General features: G+C 40.5%; 1 protein-coding gene across 1 annotated transcript in view; it reads right to left on the reverse strand.

Moving 5' to 3' along the window:
- The window catches only part of Nup155 (nucleoporin 155), a 57,120-nt gene that overhangs the window by 24,070 nt on the left and 13,728 nt on the right, over positions 1 to 19,322 (reverse strand). Inside the window, exons 10-20 of the mRNA XM_052743176.1 lie at positions 17,923 to 18,020; positions 17,296 to 17,448; positions 13,016 to 13,116; positions 10,492 to 10,662; positions 9,527 to 9,637; positions 8,424 to 8,518; positions 6,025 to 6,113; positions 5,318 to 5,380; positions 3,476 to 3,623; positions 2,106 to 2,172; positions 503 to 618 (exon numbers count right to left, since the gene is read on the reverse strand). Of these exons, the coding sequence (XP_052599136.1) occupies positions 503 to 618; positions 2,106 to 2,172; positions 3,476 to 3,623; positions 5,318 to 5,380; positions 6,025 to 6,113; positions 8,424 to 8,518; positions 9,527 to 9,637; positions 10,492 to 10,662; positions 13,016 to 13,116; positions 17,296 to 17,448; positions 17,923 to 18,020 (1,212 nt within the window). The remainder of the gene's footprint in view (positions 1 to 502; positions 619 to 2,105; positions 2,173 to 3,475; positions 3,624 to 5,317; positions 5,381 to 6,024; positions 6,114 to 8,423; positions 8,519 to 9,526; positions 9,638 to 10,491; positions 10,663 to 13,015; positions 13,117 to 17,295; positions 17,449 to 17,922; positions 18,021 to 19,322) is intronic.

A 19,322-nucleotide genomic window follows, 5' to 3' on the forward strand; every position in this document is an offset into this window, starting at 1 on the left:
ACACAAACCTTTAATCCCCAGCACTCAGGAGACAGAGGCAGGCAGATCTCTGTGATATTGAGGCCAGCCTGGTCTATGAGGTGAGTTCCAGATAGCCAACGCTACATAGTGAGACCCTGTCTTAAAAAAAATTATGACTGGCAGGAAGTGGTGGCATACTCCTTTAACTCCAGCACTTGGGAGGCAGAGAAGATCTCTGAGTTCACGGCCAGTCTAGTCTACTGAGTGAGTTCCAAGATAGCCAGGGCTACACAAAGAAACCCTGTCTCCAAAAAAAAAAAAAAAAAAGACTGTATGGTACAGGTCTAATGGTTCAACAAAATAAATAGAAAGGAAAACTCAACAGCTAGGCCTGTACTGCAGTGGTAGAGCACTTGCTTAGCATGCCTAGCATGTGCAAGGCCCTGGGTTTCAGCTCAGCACCTCAAAGAAAGAAGAAAAGGCATCTTTCATACACAGAAAAGAAAAAAAAAGTGAATAAATACATAAATCTGGTTCTTACTTTGGATTTCCTAGTGGTCCTCCAGAAAACTGGGAATTTCTGTCTAGAAATTCCTGCAAACCCTTCAGTTCTTGTAGCACAGACTCTAGCAGCTGGCTAGGCACACTGCTTTCAATCTGTAAGAGCGAGAGTTTCAAGTTTAAAGACATAGAAAACGTGTATGCATAAAAAAGTCTAATTAGAGTCAGTGCTGACTGTATACAATTTTAGTTTTGAGCTATGCTATCTTTATAAACACTACAGTTCTTAAGTCCACTGAACAACCAGTTAGCCGAAATGAAAAGTAATGAAGGTTACCCATGTCCTTCCCTTCCCGTTCCTTTAATATTAACATATAATTTATCTACAGTAAAACATCTTAATTACTTTTCACATTTCTGTGGTCATCACCCAGATCCCAGTACAGCATATTAACACCACCCACATCCTCATGGCCTTTTCTGGCTATTAATCAATCATCTTGTCTTCAAGGGAACCTTCTTTCTGCTGTCATTAATCACTAATTCAGCCAATTCTGAAGTGCAAACAAATACTATGTTAAATAAAGTGTATTCTTAGTATTAGAAACATGAACTCTAAGCTGGGTAGTGGTGGTGCACACCTTTAACCCCAGCGCTTGGGAGGCAGACGGTTCAAGGTCAGCCTGGTCTACAAAGTGAGTTGCAGGGCAGCCAGGACTGTTACACAGAGAAACTGTGTCTTGAAAAACAAACAAACAAAACCCCCTTAAGATATTAATAAAAGAAAAAAGAAAGAAATGTGAACTCTAAAGGAGCACCACTATTTGGGTTGATTATATATGTCAGTGCATGTGTACAATCCCAGTACTTGGAGGTCGTAGTAGAAAAATCACAACATCAAAACCAGCTTGAAATACATAGCAAGACTCTGTCTTGAAAAACAATAACAAAAAACCAGACAGAGTGCCGGGCGGTGGTGGCGCACGCCTTTAATCCCAGCACTCGGGAGGCAGAGCCAGGCGGATCTCTGTGAGTTCGAGGCCAGCCTGGTCTACAGAGTGAGTTCCAGGAAAGGCGCAAAGCTACACAGAGAAACCCTGTCTCGAAAAACCAAAAAAAAAAAAAAAAAAAAAAAAACCAGACAGAAAACCAGAACAGTCAAGAAAGCAAAGAACAGTAAAGGAAAACAAAAAATACCCGATACTTTACCATTTTAAAAAGAATTGAAAACAAAAGTGATGTTCCAGATTCTCTAAAGAAATTTCCCTACCTGTTCTGTGATGACAAAGCTCTGTAAGAAATTTCCTTAGAGCAATTTGAGAAGTGTGTGAGTGCTGAAATTGTGAGAGTATCCTGCATAAAGGCCAAGGAGAAGCGGGAGCAGACAGGGGACACTAAGTGTTAGGCTGACTCTGACCCTCACAGCACCCTTCGGAAGTGGAGCAGCAGGCTGTGAAAGCCGCACTCAGAAGTGACTGGGACAAGACCCAAACTAGCGAGAGGACGGTGTACAGGGTGAGAACACCAACACCTAGATAGAACAATCACTGCACCTCACTTCCAACATGAAGACACATGAGACACCATCTTTTAACATCATCTACTGGTTACATACAAACAAGATGACATATAATATCACTTACTGCAGTGATCTCCCTGTTGGAACTCTTGAATACTCTTTCAACAACTAAGCTAGCATCCCAAATATTTCTGGAACAAAAAGAGTTTTAATTAGTATATTATAAATGAATGCAACATTTTATAACATGTAGTTACTTTTCTGCAGGAACATAATTGTACTTACTTTAACATGTTCTAAGTTTCCTAGAAAACGGGGCTCGAGAGATGGCTCAGCAAGAAAAGACACTTACTTGTAGTACAAGCCCAGTGGCCTGAATGCCACCCCCAGAGCCCATGTGAAGCTGGAAGGAGAGAACTGATCACAAATGTCCTCTGACATCCACATGTATATTGTGGCATAAGCTTCTTCTCCATTATGCATACACACCAATAATATGTATAATTTTAAGAAAAGAAAAAAGTGGGAAAACTTTCAAACATCATATCCCTATTACTACAGAATGAGTTTATTAAATGAAAACCTACTGAAGAAAAAACTCCCTGGTTAAGAGCATTTTCTGCTCTTGCAGAGGATCTAGGTTCAGTTCCCAGCACCCACATGACAGCTAACAATTTATAATTCTACTTCCAGGAGATCTGATGCCCTCTTCTGGCCTCCATGGTCATCAGGCATATAGGCAGTACACATACATACATGCAGGAAAAGCATTTCTACATATAAAGTAAAAATTATAACATGCACACCAGCATTTATCTCAACATGTATCAATATATATCCAGGCACAGCAGCTAATTAGAAGGGATGGAAGGACTACAGATGGGGCACCATCATTCATCCTTCCCTCTACTCATTTCCTCTGCAGGATGACTTCCACACCATCCTTAAAGGGATGGAGACTCCTTCCCATCTTTTGAATCAAGGTTGGCCAGATAAGGCTAGACAGAGAATGGCACTGTTGTAAACAGGCACGGAGGGGCTTTCCAAGTTTCTACCTTCTCATGCAACCCTGCCACCAGCAAGAGGCAAATCCTTGATTGTCCTACTGAAGGATGAGGCCATACAGAGAACAGAACTATGTGCCCATTTCACACCAGTGGATAAAAGGGCCTCGAAGCACATAGCAATCCAGCCAGGATAAATAAAACTCTACTGTTGCAGCATCTGATTGCATATGCATGAGTGAGCCATGTAAGACCAGACCTGCCCAGCTGAAATCTAGATACATACTGTTCAGTTATAGGGCTAGCTACTAATGTGCATGAAGATATAAGCTAAGGCTATATGCACAGAAATAAAACAATGAATACAGTTAAAGGGCTAACAGTGCCAAAACATTCACCACGTAATGTCCCAAATATGGATTTAGGAATATTTCACTCTTGCAAATAGGTGAAAATGGGACAGTAGTAAGGTAGGCTACAAAATACTTACCCCATGATTCGAGAGAAGTAAATGCAAATACCATTGTGTTTTCCGGAGAACACAATCTCTGGCCCAGTCAAACCACTCATGCTCGCAGCCTGCATTGCTGGGTTTCCCACAGCGTACATTGGGGTTGACATGGTAGGAGGCTGAGCGCCTGTAAACAAACACCAAAGTCTCGGAAAAGTAAATCCTAGGTTCACCCTCGGGGCTCATGAGCTCCAACCTACTACCATTGTTTTGTGAAATGGACATAGTATCAAGCAGCCTTTTAATTCACATCTCTATAGCCAACGATCAGTGTAGCTCGCAGTCCTTATCAGAGAAGTTTCTTTGTGCCATAGACGGTGGCTACCAAAGAAACTCACAAGAAGGTGAAATGAAGGGGGAATAAGTCCCTGTGGAGTCTTCTGTCACAACGGGACATCTACATCATAGCCCAACTCTAACCCACCACCAGAAGGCACAGGGACCATCATGGAAGAGGGTAAAAAGACTGTGAGAACCAGAGGTCAGAGGAACAGGGTGAGACAGTGTCTTCTGGACACTGCTCCATCAGGAACTCACAGTATGGCTGGTTACATAAGACTGAGCCAGCCAACATTCCAGCATGGGACAGGGAAGGGCTCAGAGCCTCTACCTCCGGCTGAGGAGCTATTAACAATTGATGGCTTCTGTCTGGGTTTAAGAGTTGTTGTGGGCCTTGTATGCTACAGTGGATGGCCCATGTCCATTAGTATACACACAGCACAAACTGCACTGGGCGGGCTATTTAAAAAAAGAGGACACAGGTTGAGGAGTGGGGGTTTTGGATAGTGGTTCTGGAAGGAGTTGGGGGTAAATATGCTCAAACACACTGTATGCATGTATGAAATTCTCAATAAGTTTGTTAAAAAAGAAATCTGCGGGAGGCAGAGGCAGGCAGATCTCTGTGAGTTTGAGGGCAGCCTGGTCTATAGAGCGAGTTCCAGGACAGTCAAAGCTACAGAGAAACAGAGACAAACACAGATACAGATACAGACACAGACACACAGACACATACAAAGAAAAACAAGGGAAGAAAGAAGAAAAAAGAAAGAAAGAATGCTTAGAAATTTCAATAATCCATTTGGTGATCCTGACCAAAAAAGGGAAATATTTAGAGATAATGGAAGCAATAGAGATACATTTGATTTTGCTTGATAAAAAGTGTAAACTTGGAAGGGTTTTCTCAGCTAAACTTTCACATGTTGGCAAGGCAGGATGAAAAGTAAGAAAACCTGCAATCAAAACTGTTTCTAATGTGGGAGTGAAAAAGAATGAATTAGTCATGAGGACCCAGTTAATCTCCATATGCCAGTGAGAGGATGCCACACTGTTACAGGAGTTCCTGATACATTCAGAGTCAAATGCAAAAACCAGCTTGGATGCCACTTCTGTTAGCTGAGTGCTGGCAGGTGTGCTGATCTGTGTGTGCATGGACGTATAGACCAAACAAGATTATAAGTATGCATCTGGGCTGCCAAGGACAACCTTGGTTGTTGTTCCTGTTCAAACTATCTCTCTCAGGCCTGGAACTCAGCTAGCAGATCAAGCTGGCTGGCCAGGAAGCTTCCCCCAGTGCTGGAGATTGCAAGGACATACCACCATGCTGGCTGTTTTACATGGGTTGTGAGGATTGAACTTAGGTCTTCAGGCTTATGTGAAGCATTCTATCGTCTGAATTATCTCCTCATCCTCTGACTTTTGTTTTTATTTTTTTAAGGGATTAGGCAAGTTAATATATTTCACATTAAATATTAAACATAAATTAATAGTGTTAGCTCTTCAAAATGAACAGAAGTAAAAAGCTAAAACACAGAAAAGAGATACCATGGGATGGTGTCCCCAAATGGGGTGGATTTGGATAGGCACTACCACCAGGGAGAGGAGAACCTGCAAATGAAAAAGAGACTCGTAAAATACTTTCCCACTGCTCTGAATCTGATCAAGATTATGTAAAGGAGATACTATGAGTGTGACTGAGGAATAACACTACCTATCATACCAAGAATCAGACATGCATCCTATTTTTAATTCGTCAACCAACTTTCTCCCATTCGGAAGACACCAATACGGACTTGCTTATTACTTGATTAAGGAAATTTTCTTCTTTATCTCTTTCTCTTTGAATACTAAATGAGCTCTGGAAATACTACTGGTTACAATTTATGTTGCTTCTTAGTATTCATTAAAGATTCAATATTGTGAGAAGTGGTAGCAGCACACACTTTCAATTCCAGCATTGGGAGACAGAGGCAGGGGGATTCTCTGAGTTCAAAGCCAGCCTGGTCTACATAGCAAGTTCCAGGCCAGCCAAGGCTACATAGAAAGACTCTATCTCAAAACAAACAAAAACCAAAAAAGAAACCAAAAGCCCCCTAACAAATAAACAAACAAAAAAATATTCAACAGTCACTGTGTAGACCTTTTCATCACTAAGACAGAAGTACTAACAAAACATTAAAATTCTCTATTGCATAAAGTATGTCATCTCTTCTAAAATATAAACCAGTTTCATTTCAGTGTTCCATACTCACTAGAATACATGGGAGACCCCAGGAGAGGACCAACATTACTTGGAGTGGGAAGAGTGGCTGGAAATCTCATCTGTGCTTCACCACCATACCTATTTGTGTGACCAAAGAACAACTTCGATTAAATTGTGTGGAGCTGGAGTGGTCCTGCCTGGCCCACAGTCAGGACAAATCTCTGTCACCCGCCAGTCCCACAGCCGCTCAGACCCAACCAAGTAAACACAGAGACTTATATTGGTTACAAACTGTATGGCCGTGGCAGGCTTCTTGCTAACTGTTCTAATACTTTTTTTTTTTTTTTTTGGTTTTTTCGAGACAGGGTTTCTCTGTGTAGCTTTGCGCCTTTCCTGGGACTCGCTTTGGAGACTAGGCTGGCCTCGAACCTGTTCTTATATCTTAAATTAATCCATTTTTATAAATCTATACCTTGCCACATGGCTCGTGGCTTACTGGCATCTTCACATGCTGCTTGTCATGGCGGCGGCTGGCAGTGTCTCCTCCCACCTTCCTGTTCTCAGTTCTCCTCTGTTAGTCCCACCTACACTTCCTATCTGGCTACTGGCCAATCAGTGTTTTATTTATTGACCAATCAGCAACACATTTGACATACAGACCATCCCACAGCAATTGTGCATCCTACAAAAGCTGGGGTAACTCCTGTTCCTGTTTAGCTTATTTATATAAATGGTGCTGACAATGAGATTTGTACCTAGCATAATTCTTTGACAACTGTTGATTTGAAACTGCTACCAGGAAATTAGAGGGACTCTACTAATGTCTAAAAAAAAGATATGTAACGAATAGTTTACTTAATTAATGACATGACACTGTAGTCTCTCTGATAGAATATGATTAGCCGTAAATTTACAAACTAGTTTTTAAAAGATTTATCTTTATGTGTATAGGTGTCTTGCCTGAATCTATGTCTGTGCACCATGGACTACCTTGCACATGGAGTCTACAGATGGGGATCAGATGCCCTGAAATAGAGTGACAGATAGTTGTTAGCTACCATGTGGGTGCTGGGATTTGAACCTGGGTCCTTTAAAAGGGCAGCCAGTGCTCTTAACTCCTCAGCCATCACTGCAGCCCTATAAATTTAAAAATTATACAGCATACTCATACTTCAAATTCTTGGTGAAGTATTTTACACAAAGAAAATCTCTGAAGGCTGGGGCAAAGGTTAACGGCGCAATGCTTGAGTAGGAAGTAGGAGTCCTGGTTTAATCTCCAGCACTGAAAAAAAAACTCTCTCTTCAACACCAAGTTTCCTTACTGTCTCAGAATTTCTTAGTGCCAGTGATACACGTAAAACAGAACTGGTCATGTTTGAGGAAGGAAAAAAGACGGAGGGGAGAAACTGGTGAAAGGCGCAAAACTCAACCAAAATTTAAAGAAAACCTAGAGAACAGTATACATGCAGTGGGCTAATCAGCCCGTTCCATCAGCAGTATAATTTTTCTTGATTTCACTCTTATTAATGAATTTTAATAATTTGCCTATTTCCTCTGTTTGGCAAAGCCTTAAGCTATCACACTGGTAATCATTTTTAAAAGTAGTCCAAAAGTGGTGTCTCTTTAACCCCAGCACTCAAGAGGTAACACAGCTACCACAGGCTGAATGGTGAGGCTCTCCCTCGCAAAAATAAAAGACCCAGATGGCTGGAGAGACGGCTCAACAGTTAAGAGCACTGGGTAGTCTTGCAGAGGACCTGGTTTCTATATTCAGCACCCACATGGCAGCTCACAACTGTCTATAACTGGAGTCACAGGTAATCCATGCACTCTTCTGGTTCCCAAAAGCACTGCATGCATGAGCTACACAGACACACACAGGCAAAACACCCATGCACAAAAATAACAACTTTTTTTTTTTTTAAAAGTCGCCCAGGAGATACAGCTTAGCATGTTTAAGATCCTAGATTCAACTTCCAGTACCACCAAATAAACAAATAAAAACCAAACAAACAAAAAAGCAGGCTGGCTGGATAGATGGTTCAGTGGTTAAGAGCACTGGCTGCTCTTCCAGAGGTCTTGAGTTCAATTCCCAGCATCCACATGGTGGCTCACAACCATCTATAATGGGATCTGATGCCCTCTTCTGGCATAAAGGCATACATGCAGATAGAACACTCATATATATATAAAATAAATAAAATAAAATGAAAAAAAAAAAGCAGGTCTTCCATATATAAATATAATCACAATATTACTAAGGTATTTGATGGGCATTTTGGGATGTAGCTCAGTGGTAGAGTACTTAGTGCTTGTATAGCATGTGCAAAAAGCCCTATGTCCAACTCTCAGAACGCCCCCCCCACAGTGGCTCATTACATAAACACACACACACACACACACACACACACACACACACACAGACTCACACTCCACCCTGATGAATACCTAAAGAATGCCCGTGTAGCCCAAGCAGACACTTCTCTATCACAGGCAGCAGTAGAACAAGCGAGGATAAGGCAAGTTGCACAAGCTTGGTCTTCCTGTAAGGAACAATTAAAGACACATCCAGTCGTTAAACCAGTGTTCAACAGTAATGAAATCAACTGATAGCAATAAAGTGAACAGCCCAGATTTAAAGTTTAGCTCAGGCACTAGTATTAAAGATGCTTTCTCTTTATTAAGCTCTGATCAACTGTTACTCTTTATTTTTTATTATTGTAGTCTAGCTTTTTAATTTTGAGACATTATCACCAAGAGTCAACATTTATTGAGTACTTATCATGTGCTAGGTACTATTTTAAGAAGCTAGTATGAGCCGGGCGGTGGTGGCGCACTCCTTTAATCCTAGCACTTGGGAGGCAGAGCCAGGCGGATCTCTGTGAGTTCGAGGCTAGCCTGGTCTCCAAAGCGAGTTCCAGGAAAGGCGCAAAGCTACACAGAGAAACCCTGTCTCGAAAAACCAAAAAAAAGAAGCTAGTATGTAATAGTCCTTACAGCACAGTTAACAAAAAGCAGAAAGTAAAACTAAAATTAAAGTCAGTGAATACAAGCTTCTCATTCCATTTTTGGAATATTTTCAGCAGGTAGTTTGAATCCTGGGTCAGTACACTTAACATTAATTAGACAGTACTAATTTTAACTAAGCCTTCTCAGTTTTAAATCTATCAACTAGAGTTACAGCTATTAACTACTAATGTCTCCACATTTTGCTTCAACTTCCTGCCTTATGCAGTGTGCTTGGGAACACACACTACATGTGCATGCTCATAAATTAAGGCCTGGTGCTTTTAGTAAATAGTGTATTTATCATACGACTTCAATATCAAATTCTTACTAGTACACCTTAATAAGGATTTGTCAAAATCAGAGAATGAGTCTGGAGCAGTCCTATGACTTCACTACTTTCAGTATCAGTGCATATATGCTGATTCGAGCACAAAAGAGAACAGAAGATCTGTGTATTACAATGTTTTACTACCAATTTACCAAGAATTTTAACATCCTTATTGCTGCCTTATTTAAAATATCACACTACAGGGCATAATTACCTGATGTAATTTGAAGAATCTTTCAATCTCCTCTCCATCTCCACCCACGTTACTCACAAGCAGATGTCTCAGCTGATCTACAGGTCTCAGTTTATGAAACATAAGACTACCCTAAGAAGTTAAAAGCGAGAGAGACAAGTAAGCGATTACCACGCTGACTAGTGGAGGGCTGGAGATGTAGCTCAGGGGTGGAGCTCTAGCCTGGCATGCACAGACCCTAAGTTCTCTCCCCAGTAACACTCACAGAAAGCCTGGCCGGTAATGACTGACTGCTACCTTATTTAACAATAAGCAACTCCAAGAATATAAAATAAACCAGACAAAAAGATTGCACAACAACCTATATTCAATTCCCATATCTACAAAAAATTAGTATTTTTGCCCCTGTTATGCTGCTCCTCAAACCAGAGAATTAGTTATATTATTCATATTATTATTTTTTGTTGGCCTATATATGTCTATTCATACAAAAATAAAGCTGAATCCTTAGCCATCCATTAACCAGGATACATTCCAAACAGATTCAAGATTTAAGAACAAAATAAAATTATAAATGTACTAGAGGAAAGTACAAGTTTTGTTTAATTTTCTTAATAAATCTCAAAAAAAAAATACTCCAGTACAAAACAAATTCTTAAGAATAACTGTTATTGACTACTTTAAACTTGTCTGTATGGGAAATTCTTCAATGAAGAGTTAAATCACAAACTAAGAAAATCACGTGAAAGCAAAATGCAAAAATTTAACGTTTCTCATCCTCGGGACAGACTACAAGAACCACCTCCACCCTTAGGTGCCTGAAACTGGGCATAACACCAGAGCAGGGGTATGGCTCAGTGGTACAGTGTTCCGCTAGCCTGCAGGAGGAGTTCCTGGGTTCCATTGTCAGCACTGCTATGAAAAGAAGACCTCTGCACCCTGCACACAGCCTCGTCTGCCTCCGCCGTAAGCAGATATGCACACACCTGTGCTGAGAGGAGAACGAATCTCTTTGGAGGCAACATGTGCTGCTGCACAACAACCGGCGAATCAGTTACTGGAATATGATCTTTATTTAAAGGTGTGATTATTTTATCCACTTTTAATTCATCTATTGCAGAAAGAGCCCAGGAATGACCATCAACACGGGTTGTCATCTATGAAAAAAAAAAATACACTGTTGTCATAATTTGTTGAAATCATATATGCCAAAGCTTCTAGGAAATAAAAATCACAAAAATAAATAAGCAAATAAATAAATAACAAAATAACCAAAGAAACTTCCCGAAGTCCAGTAACCTGAGTATCTTCAACACCTATTTAGCTTGTTACTATACTATTCTTTTAAACAGCATCTTCTATATGAAGTCTGTCTCTTTTGCTCTTCCTTCCTTTTTTAGAGACACCCTCACTATGCTTTCCAGGCTTCCCCAAGCCTAGTCTCTCTGATTCTGTCTCCAAGGCTAGGAGCACAGGCTGGACCAGCAGGCTGGACCAGCAGGCTTGCTGACCTCCGCAGTCTACAGCACAAGGCATTCCTAAGATAAGCTACCCGTTCCACTGCTCTGTTAGTTCACCAGCCAGAGACTGGCCATCTAAGTCCCCGTACAGATGGATGTAACTGGCAGACTCAGTGGTGTTTGCTGCCATAGACTATGCTCTCCTTTGTTGTTCTATTTCCCTCCTAAAGTAAGATCCTTTAAAAACAAGTGTTTTAATATTCTAAGATATTTTAGAAAACACATTTCGAGCACTGGAAAATGTTAAGATATTCTCTCCGTTTTTATGCATAACACCTAACCTCAACAACTACTGTCTTGATATAGCTGCTTTCTCTCTCCTTTCTTCTACTGAACCATTTAAAGTGAAGACACATCACCCTAAATACTTCCGAATGGATCTCCAGAAAATAACGATATTCTCTTAAACCATGAATCATTGTAACATTTAAGAATGCTGACAATTCCCTAATTAATTCAATGCCCAGTCTATACAAATTTTCCAAGTGTGTCTCTTGTATACTTACTTTTAGAAAACTAGAATTTTATCAGTCACACACTATTTTTGGTGGCTGATATTTTTATTTTTAAATAAAAGTTCACATCTGATTGAGAACTCAAATATTATACAAATTACTTAAAAAATAGTTAAGCTGGGTGTGGTGACTCATGACTGTAATCCAGGCACTGAAGAGGCTAAAGCAGGGGGAACACGAAGTCTGAGATGAGCCAAGGCTAGACACTGAGTTTCAGACTAGCCTGGGCTTTTGAGTAAGGCCAATCTCAATAAACAAAACAACAGAAAGTTAACATTTATCAGACCCTTCCTCTGTCCAGGCAATGATCTGGGTGTGTTCTGTATATGATTTCATTTAATCCCATGGTATCTTCACAGAGGAAAAGTACTATGGCAACTATTATACATGAGGAAATCAGAGTGCCAAAGTTATTCAATCCTCCAAAGCGATGTTGAGCTAAATTTCGAGCCTTATCCCTGCCCCCAAATCAGGACTGCACTTGTATCTTTCTGAGTTCTGAATTCTTATATGTATTACAACATGAAGCTTTACCAGGCTGGCCTTGAACCCACATAGATCTGCCCGCCTCTGCCTCCTGAGTGCTGGAACTAAAGGTGTGCATGACCACGCTCAACCCAATGTTTCCTTTTTAAGATGTTTTTAAGGCCAAGTAAGGTATCACATGCCTATAATCCCAGCACTTGGGAGGCAGGGACAGGTGGGTCTCTGAGTTCACGGTTAGCCAGATCTAGCCATCTAAGGCTACATAATGAGAACTGCCAAAACGATTTTCTTTGTCTGAGTGTGTGTGTGTGTGTGTGTGTGTGTGTGTGTGTGTGTGTGTGTGTGTGACTATTGACAGAGATAAAAAACAAACAATAAGGATTAAGAAGATACATTTCTTTACTCTTAATTAAGGTTGCTTTCTTTGGAGCTGGAGAGAAGGCTCAGTCGATAAGAATACTTGTTGATCTTCTGGAGGACCCAGTTTTGATTCCCAGCACTTGTCTTCCCTCAGTGGGTACCAGGGATGCACACAGTGTACATACATACATACAGGAAAAACACTAAGACACATTAAATAAAAAAGTTTGTGTATACATGTGCTCATGTTTGTGTCTGTGGTAAGTGTATGTGCACATTAGTGCACAGATGAACAAAGAACAAGGTGAGAGCATCAGATCCCTTATAGGTGGAGCTATAGGTGTTTGTCAGCCACTGATGTGGGTGCTGGGATCAGAACTCTAGTCTTCATGATCGAACATCAAACCATCTCTCCAGTGCCCCTCAAAGATTTCTAATCATATATTAATTATTATGAAAATAGCAACAATTCAATAGACAAAGTTATTTACCATACTACTGCTCATTTAAAACATCTGTAACTGGAATAGGGATGTGTCCAACAACTGAATTCCTGACTAACATGCACAGAGCTCTGGGTCTGACCCACACCACACACTAGTTTCACTGGAAGTCTCAAAACAACTGACCTGAGTTTCCATCATTGGCTTTTGGAAAGGAAATGTATCATGGTTGATACACCATAAAATGTCATTATCTTCATTTTCTGAGGCTGTCATCAGTAGAATTCCTAAAAGTTAAACACACAAAATATTATTACATGATGCTAAATAACCTGTATTCTCAATAACTTTAACAATTATCAACAGTATATACAATTTATACAATGGTGGAAACAATCTAATGGGGAAAGAATAGGACTCTGTTTTTAAATAAACAGTGTTTGGGAAAATAAGATGTATAACTAAAAATGTTTACAAATAAACTGAACAAAGGAAATACCAGACCTATACACTGTATATACATCAAGAAACAGAAAGGAGGTCTAATTCAACAAGTTACAAAATAAGTAAAAATAAACGCCTTGAAAGAACCATGTACATGGCTGGAGAGATACGTTAGTTGGTAAATGCTTGCCCTGTAAGCAGAGGGATTCAGGTTCAATTCCCATAATCTCTACTCTGGAGAGATGGATATGAGCGGAAGCCTGGGGCTCAATGACCAACCAGCCGAGCCTACTCAGTGAGTTCCAGGCCAGTGAGACTTGTTTCCAAAACAAGAAAAGAAAATTCAAGAAAACTGAAAGAGGTGGGTTAAGCCTGAGGAATGACCCTTGACGCTGTCTGCAGGTCCCTACACAATTGCAATCACACAGAACCTGAGATCATTAGAAATCACAGGTCCTACACAAGTGTGCGTACACACACAGAACCTGGGATCATTAGGAAGCACAGGACCTACACAAGTGTGCACACACAGAACCTGAGATCATTAGGAAGCACAGGTCCTACACAAGTGTGCACACACACACAGAACCTGAGATCATTAGAAATCACAGGCCCCTACACAAGTGCGCGCACACACACACACACACACACACACACACACACACACAACCTGAGATCATTAGGAAGCACAGGCCCTACACAAGTGTGCACACACAGAACCTGAGATCATTAGAAATCACAGGCCCTACACAAGTGTGCACACACACACACACACACACAGAGAACCTGAGATCATTAGAAATCACAGGACCTACACAAGTGTGCACACACACACAGAACCTGCGGTCATTAGAAAGCACTTATTACATGTTATTGATCTTATCGTGAGTGCTTTAGAGAAACGTTTATTTTTTTCATTTTTCTGTTTGAAGCTTATCAATTTTCATTAGTAACTTATAAAAGCTTATTAAGTATATAAATTTTTTCTTCATGTCAGTGTCTTCTCAGTCAGTGAAATAGTCTACGTACCAGTGAAATCAAATACATCATGACTAAAAAATAGATACAGGTGCCAGTGCATACTCTCCTATGCTTGATTCTAGCTTCTCTACCCAAATTGTGCCCTTAAGACTAACATTAGTAACATCAATCTTCTGTTCATTATTGCTGTAGGTCAGAACCATATTTAAGTGGTTAACTATACAGTGCCAGTAGTTTATATTAAAGTGGCAGAGGACAATTCTTAAATTCTAGTCTGTGGAACTTTGGAAAACCTGCAATTTTCAGGGAATGATATGGCAAGTGGTTAAGAGCACTGGCTGCTCTTCAGAGGACGTGGGTTCCATCCCCAGCACCCACATGGCAGCTTACAACCATTTCTAACTTTAGTTTCAGAGGATTGGATGCCCTTGTCTCACCTCTAGGGGCACCAGGCACGCACGTGGTGCACAGACATACATGCAGGCAAAAACCAATACACTTAAAATTAAAATAAATTACTTTAAAAAGGAGAGCTTGCTAATATTTTATTGAGTATTTTTGCATCAATGTTCATGAGGGAGACTGGTCTGTAGTTCTCTTTCTTTGTTGCATCTCTGTGTGGTTTGGGTAACAGGGTAAAGGCTCTGCTGACTCCCCATGGGAGAACTTGCCTTGGAAGAGGTGGGAATAGGGGGTGGGTTGGGGGCAAAGGCTGGGGGGCGGGAGGAGGGAGGATAGGGGAATCTGTGGTTGATATGTAAAATGAATAGAAAATCTCTTAATTAAAAAATTATTTAAAAAAGAGAGAGCTTGCAGGATTTATTGCATTGTATATACAATAAGAACAGTATTTTTTTCCTGAATATATTTCCTGAGTTTAAAACTTAAGTCTAGAAAAGGGGGAGGGGGGAAGGAGGGAGAAGACAAAGTAACTTGACTGTATTTGTGTTGGCGTCAAAGAGAATACAAATACTATTAATTAAAAAAGAAGCCAACTTTAAAAAGTTGGAAAAGTGACATAAACTTTACAATCTAAAGCAGGCAAGAGGACATCAACGTCAAGGTCTTGGAATCAAGACTGACGACCCGAGTTTGACCCCAGAACCTACTTGGGGAGAGGAGGAACGAACTCCTAGACACTGCCCTCTGACTTCACACATGGCAGAAATGTGCCTACACACATACAGCCACACAAAATAAAATTTACATAGTAGAAGAAAAAAAATTCTAGACCTAACAGTGAAATATAAAGCACATATAGGAAGGATACTCAGATGAAAAGGTAATCCACAAACGGGCTCTCAATTCAATAAGAGGGAAGGAGAGAGGGAAGTGTTGATAACACCTGGAAAACTGCTCAACATCTTTACATCTCCACAAGGACGGAGACACAACAGAAACAAGTATTGGCAAGAGTGCAGCCAAAGTGAGCGCACCTTTACACACTAGGAAAGAGTGCAGCCAAAGTGAGCGCACCTTTACACACTAGGAAAGAATACAACCAAAGTGAGTGCACCTTTACACACTAGGAAAAAGTGCAGTCAAAGTGAGCGCACCTTTACACACTAGGAAAGAGTGCAACCAAAGTGAGCGCACCTTTACACACTAGGAAAGAATACAACCAAAGTGAGCGCACCTTTACACACTAGGCAAGAATGTACACTGTCCTAGTTGCTTTGAGAGACATCTGAGAGTTATTCACAGGTAAAGCAAAGTGACCACATGATCCAACAACTTCATCCAACAGAAGTAAGAAACCTATGACGCTGTAAAAGCCTGTACACAAAAATTTATAGTGCAATTCACAATACAAAGTAGAAAGCATGCAAATGTATGATTTCTACAATTAAACATTATCCAACAATAAAAAGGAAATGCCCAGGGTATGGTGGTTCCTGTAATTCCAGTACCTGGGAGGCTGAGCCAAGACCTGCAATTTTGAGGCTGCACTGGGCTACTTGGTGAGTCCAGGCTAGCCTGAGTTCCAGAATGAACTACTGTTTCAAAACAGAACAGGAGCCAGTGGGATAGCTCAGCCGGTAAAGGCTCGCTGTCGAGTCTGATAACTTGAGCTGACTTCTGGAACCCCCCTCGGTGGAACGAGAGAAGCCACCCTCAAGTTGTCCTCTCATTTCCACAAATGAACCAGGGCGCATGGCTACCCCCAACCCCACAGACATGATAATTTTTTTAAATTGGAGAAAAAGTCCCAATATCCGTTTTACCAACATTAATCTTTAAAGCATCGTGTTTAGCGCAACTCTCTGCCAGTCATATTCTTCTATTTATATGAAATGTCCAAAATGGACAAATTAGTAAGAAAGGGAGATCAAAGGTTTTCCAGAGCAAGAACAACTATTGGTGGACATGGCCTTTTTCCTGGGGTAAGGAAAATATTTTCAAGTTAGACAGTGGTGATCACTGTACAACTCTGGATTAACTAATATCCACTGACTTTTACACTTTAGAAGGGTTTAATTTCTATCATGAGCCATGTGAATAAAGTTATAATTTACAAAGTGCTGTGATGATACACAGTATTAGTTATTTGAAGAAATTCTTCTTGAAAAGTTAAGTTTGGATACTGAACAACAGGATGGGAGAGCCTGGCACAATGGTGCACAACTTTAACCCCAGCACTTGGGAAGCAAAGGCAGGTAGATCGCTGTAAGTTCAAGGCCAGCCTGGTCTACATAGAGAGGTCCAGGCCAGCCAGGGCTATACAGTGTGACTCTGTCTCAAAAAAAATAAATAAATAAAAATGTGGGTGGTAGTGGTGCTGAGAGATGGCTCAGCAGTTAAGAGCATTTGCTGTTCTTGCAGAGAACCTGGGTTCAGTTCCCAGGTCCCACGTGGCAGCTCAAAGCCATTTGCTAAAACCATAGTTCCAGGAGAACTAATGGCACTCTTCTGACCTCCAAGGTCCCAGGCATGCTCATGGTGTACGTACATACATGTAAGCAAAACACTCATGCACATTTAAAAAAAAAAAAAAAAAAAAAAGAATCTAATCTTAAATCTTACAGTACTTCAGAACTTACCTTTACTATAAAGAGCTTTATGTACTTTTGAAGGCTTCTCCACTGTTGAAGATGCCGAGAATCCAGGAGGTAGTCGGACGTGAACCAATGTCAGTGTGTTGGGCCGAGCTGATGGCTGTCTGAATGGACAAGTGCTGAAATACAACCTCACACCTGATGAGGGGTAAAGGTATGCATCAGTAACAAAAAGTAAGGACCAGAAGTACACGTGTAGTGAGGAGACTTCACACATAAACACAGACTGCTGCAAAAGCACACATCACTGTCCTCACTGGCCTGAAATCACAGATTAGCAATTTAAACAAATTTCTAGAAAATGTCACAGAATTGAGTAGTGACTTAATAAGTTCTATAGCAAGAGCTTGTGACAAGTCAAGGGAACCTGTGTCTCAGCTAAGGCTCTGTCACTAAAAACAAGCCACGTCACTTTACAGGTCTGGTTACACATCACAGTATGAGTAGGGAAACAGCATCTCCCATTTAAAAAAAATAAATAAATCCTCATTTTATGACTTCTCAGCATAGCTTAATAACTAATGAAGGAGGGAAAACGTTTCTGATCATAAATTTCCAAACCAAATATCATCAAGTTCGTAACAGGCACGGCAGATATAGAAACAAACGTACCTGCGTGAGTGACGGCCAGTAACTGACAGTCCAGGGATTCAGAGTTTTCAATCACTGCTATCTGAACAATCGGCTTAAAAACGGAACGATCAATAGTCCTACAGGAAACAAAACCCAAGTGCATTTCTAGTTTATAAAGTCAAGTCTGAGGCAGGTATGGTGGCATGTGCCTTTAATCCCAGGACTCAGAAGACATAGCCAAGGAGATCTCTTTGAGGTTGAGGCCAGCCTGGTCTATGTACTTAGTTCCAGGACAGCCAGAGATATAATAGAGGCCCTGTCTCAATCAATAAGATTAACTCCTTAGAAAGTAACATAGTAGCAGTAGGAAGTAACAAGACTCCAGTATATGTATAGTTAAGACTAGCCCTCTTCTCAAACCATTGAAAAGACCATGTAAAAAGGCTAAATAAACCCAAGGAATCAAATCACCACTGCAGCAATCACTACTGATTAAAAGAGAGAAAACAGATCTCTGTCACTAGGAGATAAATAATGGAGAAAACTTTGAGTGGGGAATGGACATTAAGCGCCTCCAGATGCAGCAATGTAATTATTTTATGTAACCTGTGTGTACTGGCTTAGAAAAAGAAGTGAGAGCCGGGTGTGGTGGTACACACTTCTGATCCCAGTGCTGGGGAAATGGACAGGAAGATCAGCAATTCAAGGTCAGCCTGGATGACAGGAAGCTTTAGTTTTAAGAAACAAAACATTACTACTGGAAATTCAATAGATTGGAAGACAAATTGAGAGATTGGAATATTTTATAAATAACTCCTGTACCTTCCTCCCAAATGTCAATATTATGAAAAATAGAAGACAATGAATGAAGAGCGTTCTGTATTAAAAAGACTAAAGACCAATATAATTCATAAATTCTAATGGTAGAATTTGGAGAGAAAAAAAAAGTCTTAAGAGTTTTTAGAGCTGTGCTGGCTTTTGCAGCATATTTATTCAAATTGGAATGATGAGAATCACATGACCACTGTACAAGGATGATATGCAAATTCATACAGTATTCTGTATTGAGAGAGAGAGAGAGAGAGAGAGAGAGAGAGAGAGAGAGAGAGAGAGAGAGAGAGGAGCCATACTTTACAGGCAAAACAGAATCTAAGTCAAGAACAATAAAAAGAAACAAAGCCAAATTTTAGAACTACTGGGAAATTAAATGTTTACTATGTAATTACATAGTCACAATAGTTCAACTTCCTTCCTTCCATTTTTTTTTTTGGTTTTTTCGAGGCAGGGTTTCCCTGTGTAGTTTTGGTGCCTGTCCTGGATCTGGTTCTGTAGCCCAGGCTGGCCTTGAACTCATAGAGATCCACCTGGCTCTGCCTCCCGAGTGCTGGGATTAAAGGTGTGAGCTACCACTGCCCGGCTTTCTTTCTTTTTTTTTTTTT

This window comes from Peromyscus californicus, unplaced genomic scaffold (assembly GCF_007827085.1).
Source record: "Peromyscus californicus insignis strain IS unplaced genomic scaffold, ASM782708v3 Scaffold_18__1_contigs__length_77618521, whole genome shotgun sequence".
In the NCBI taxonomy this organism is placed as follows: domain Eukaryota; kingdom Metazoa; phylum Chordata; class Mammalia; order Rodentia; family Cricetidae; genus Peromyscus; species Peromyscus californicus.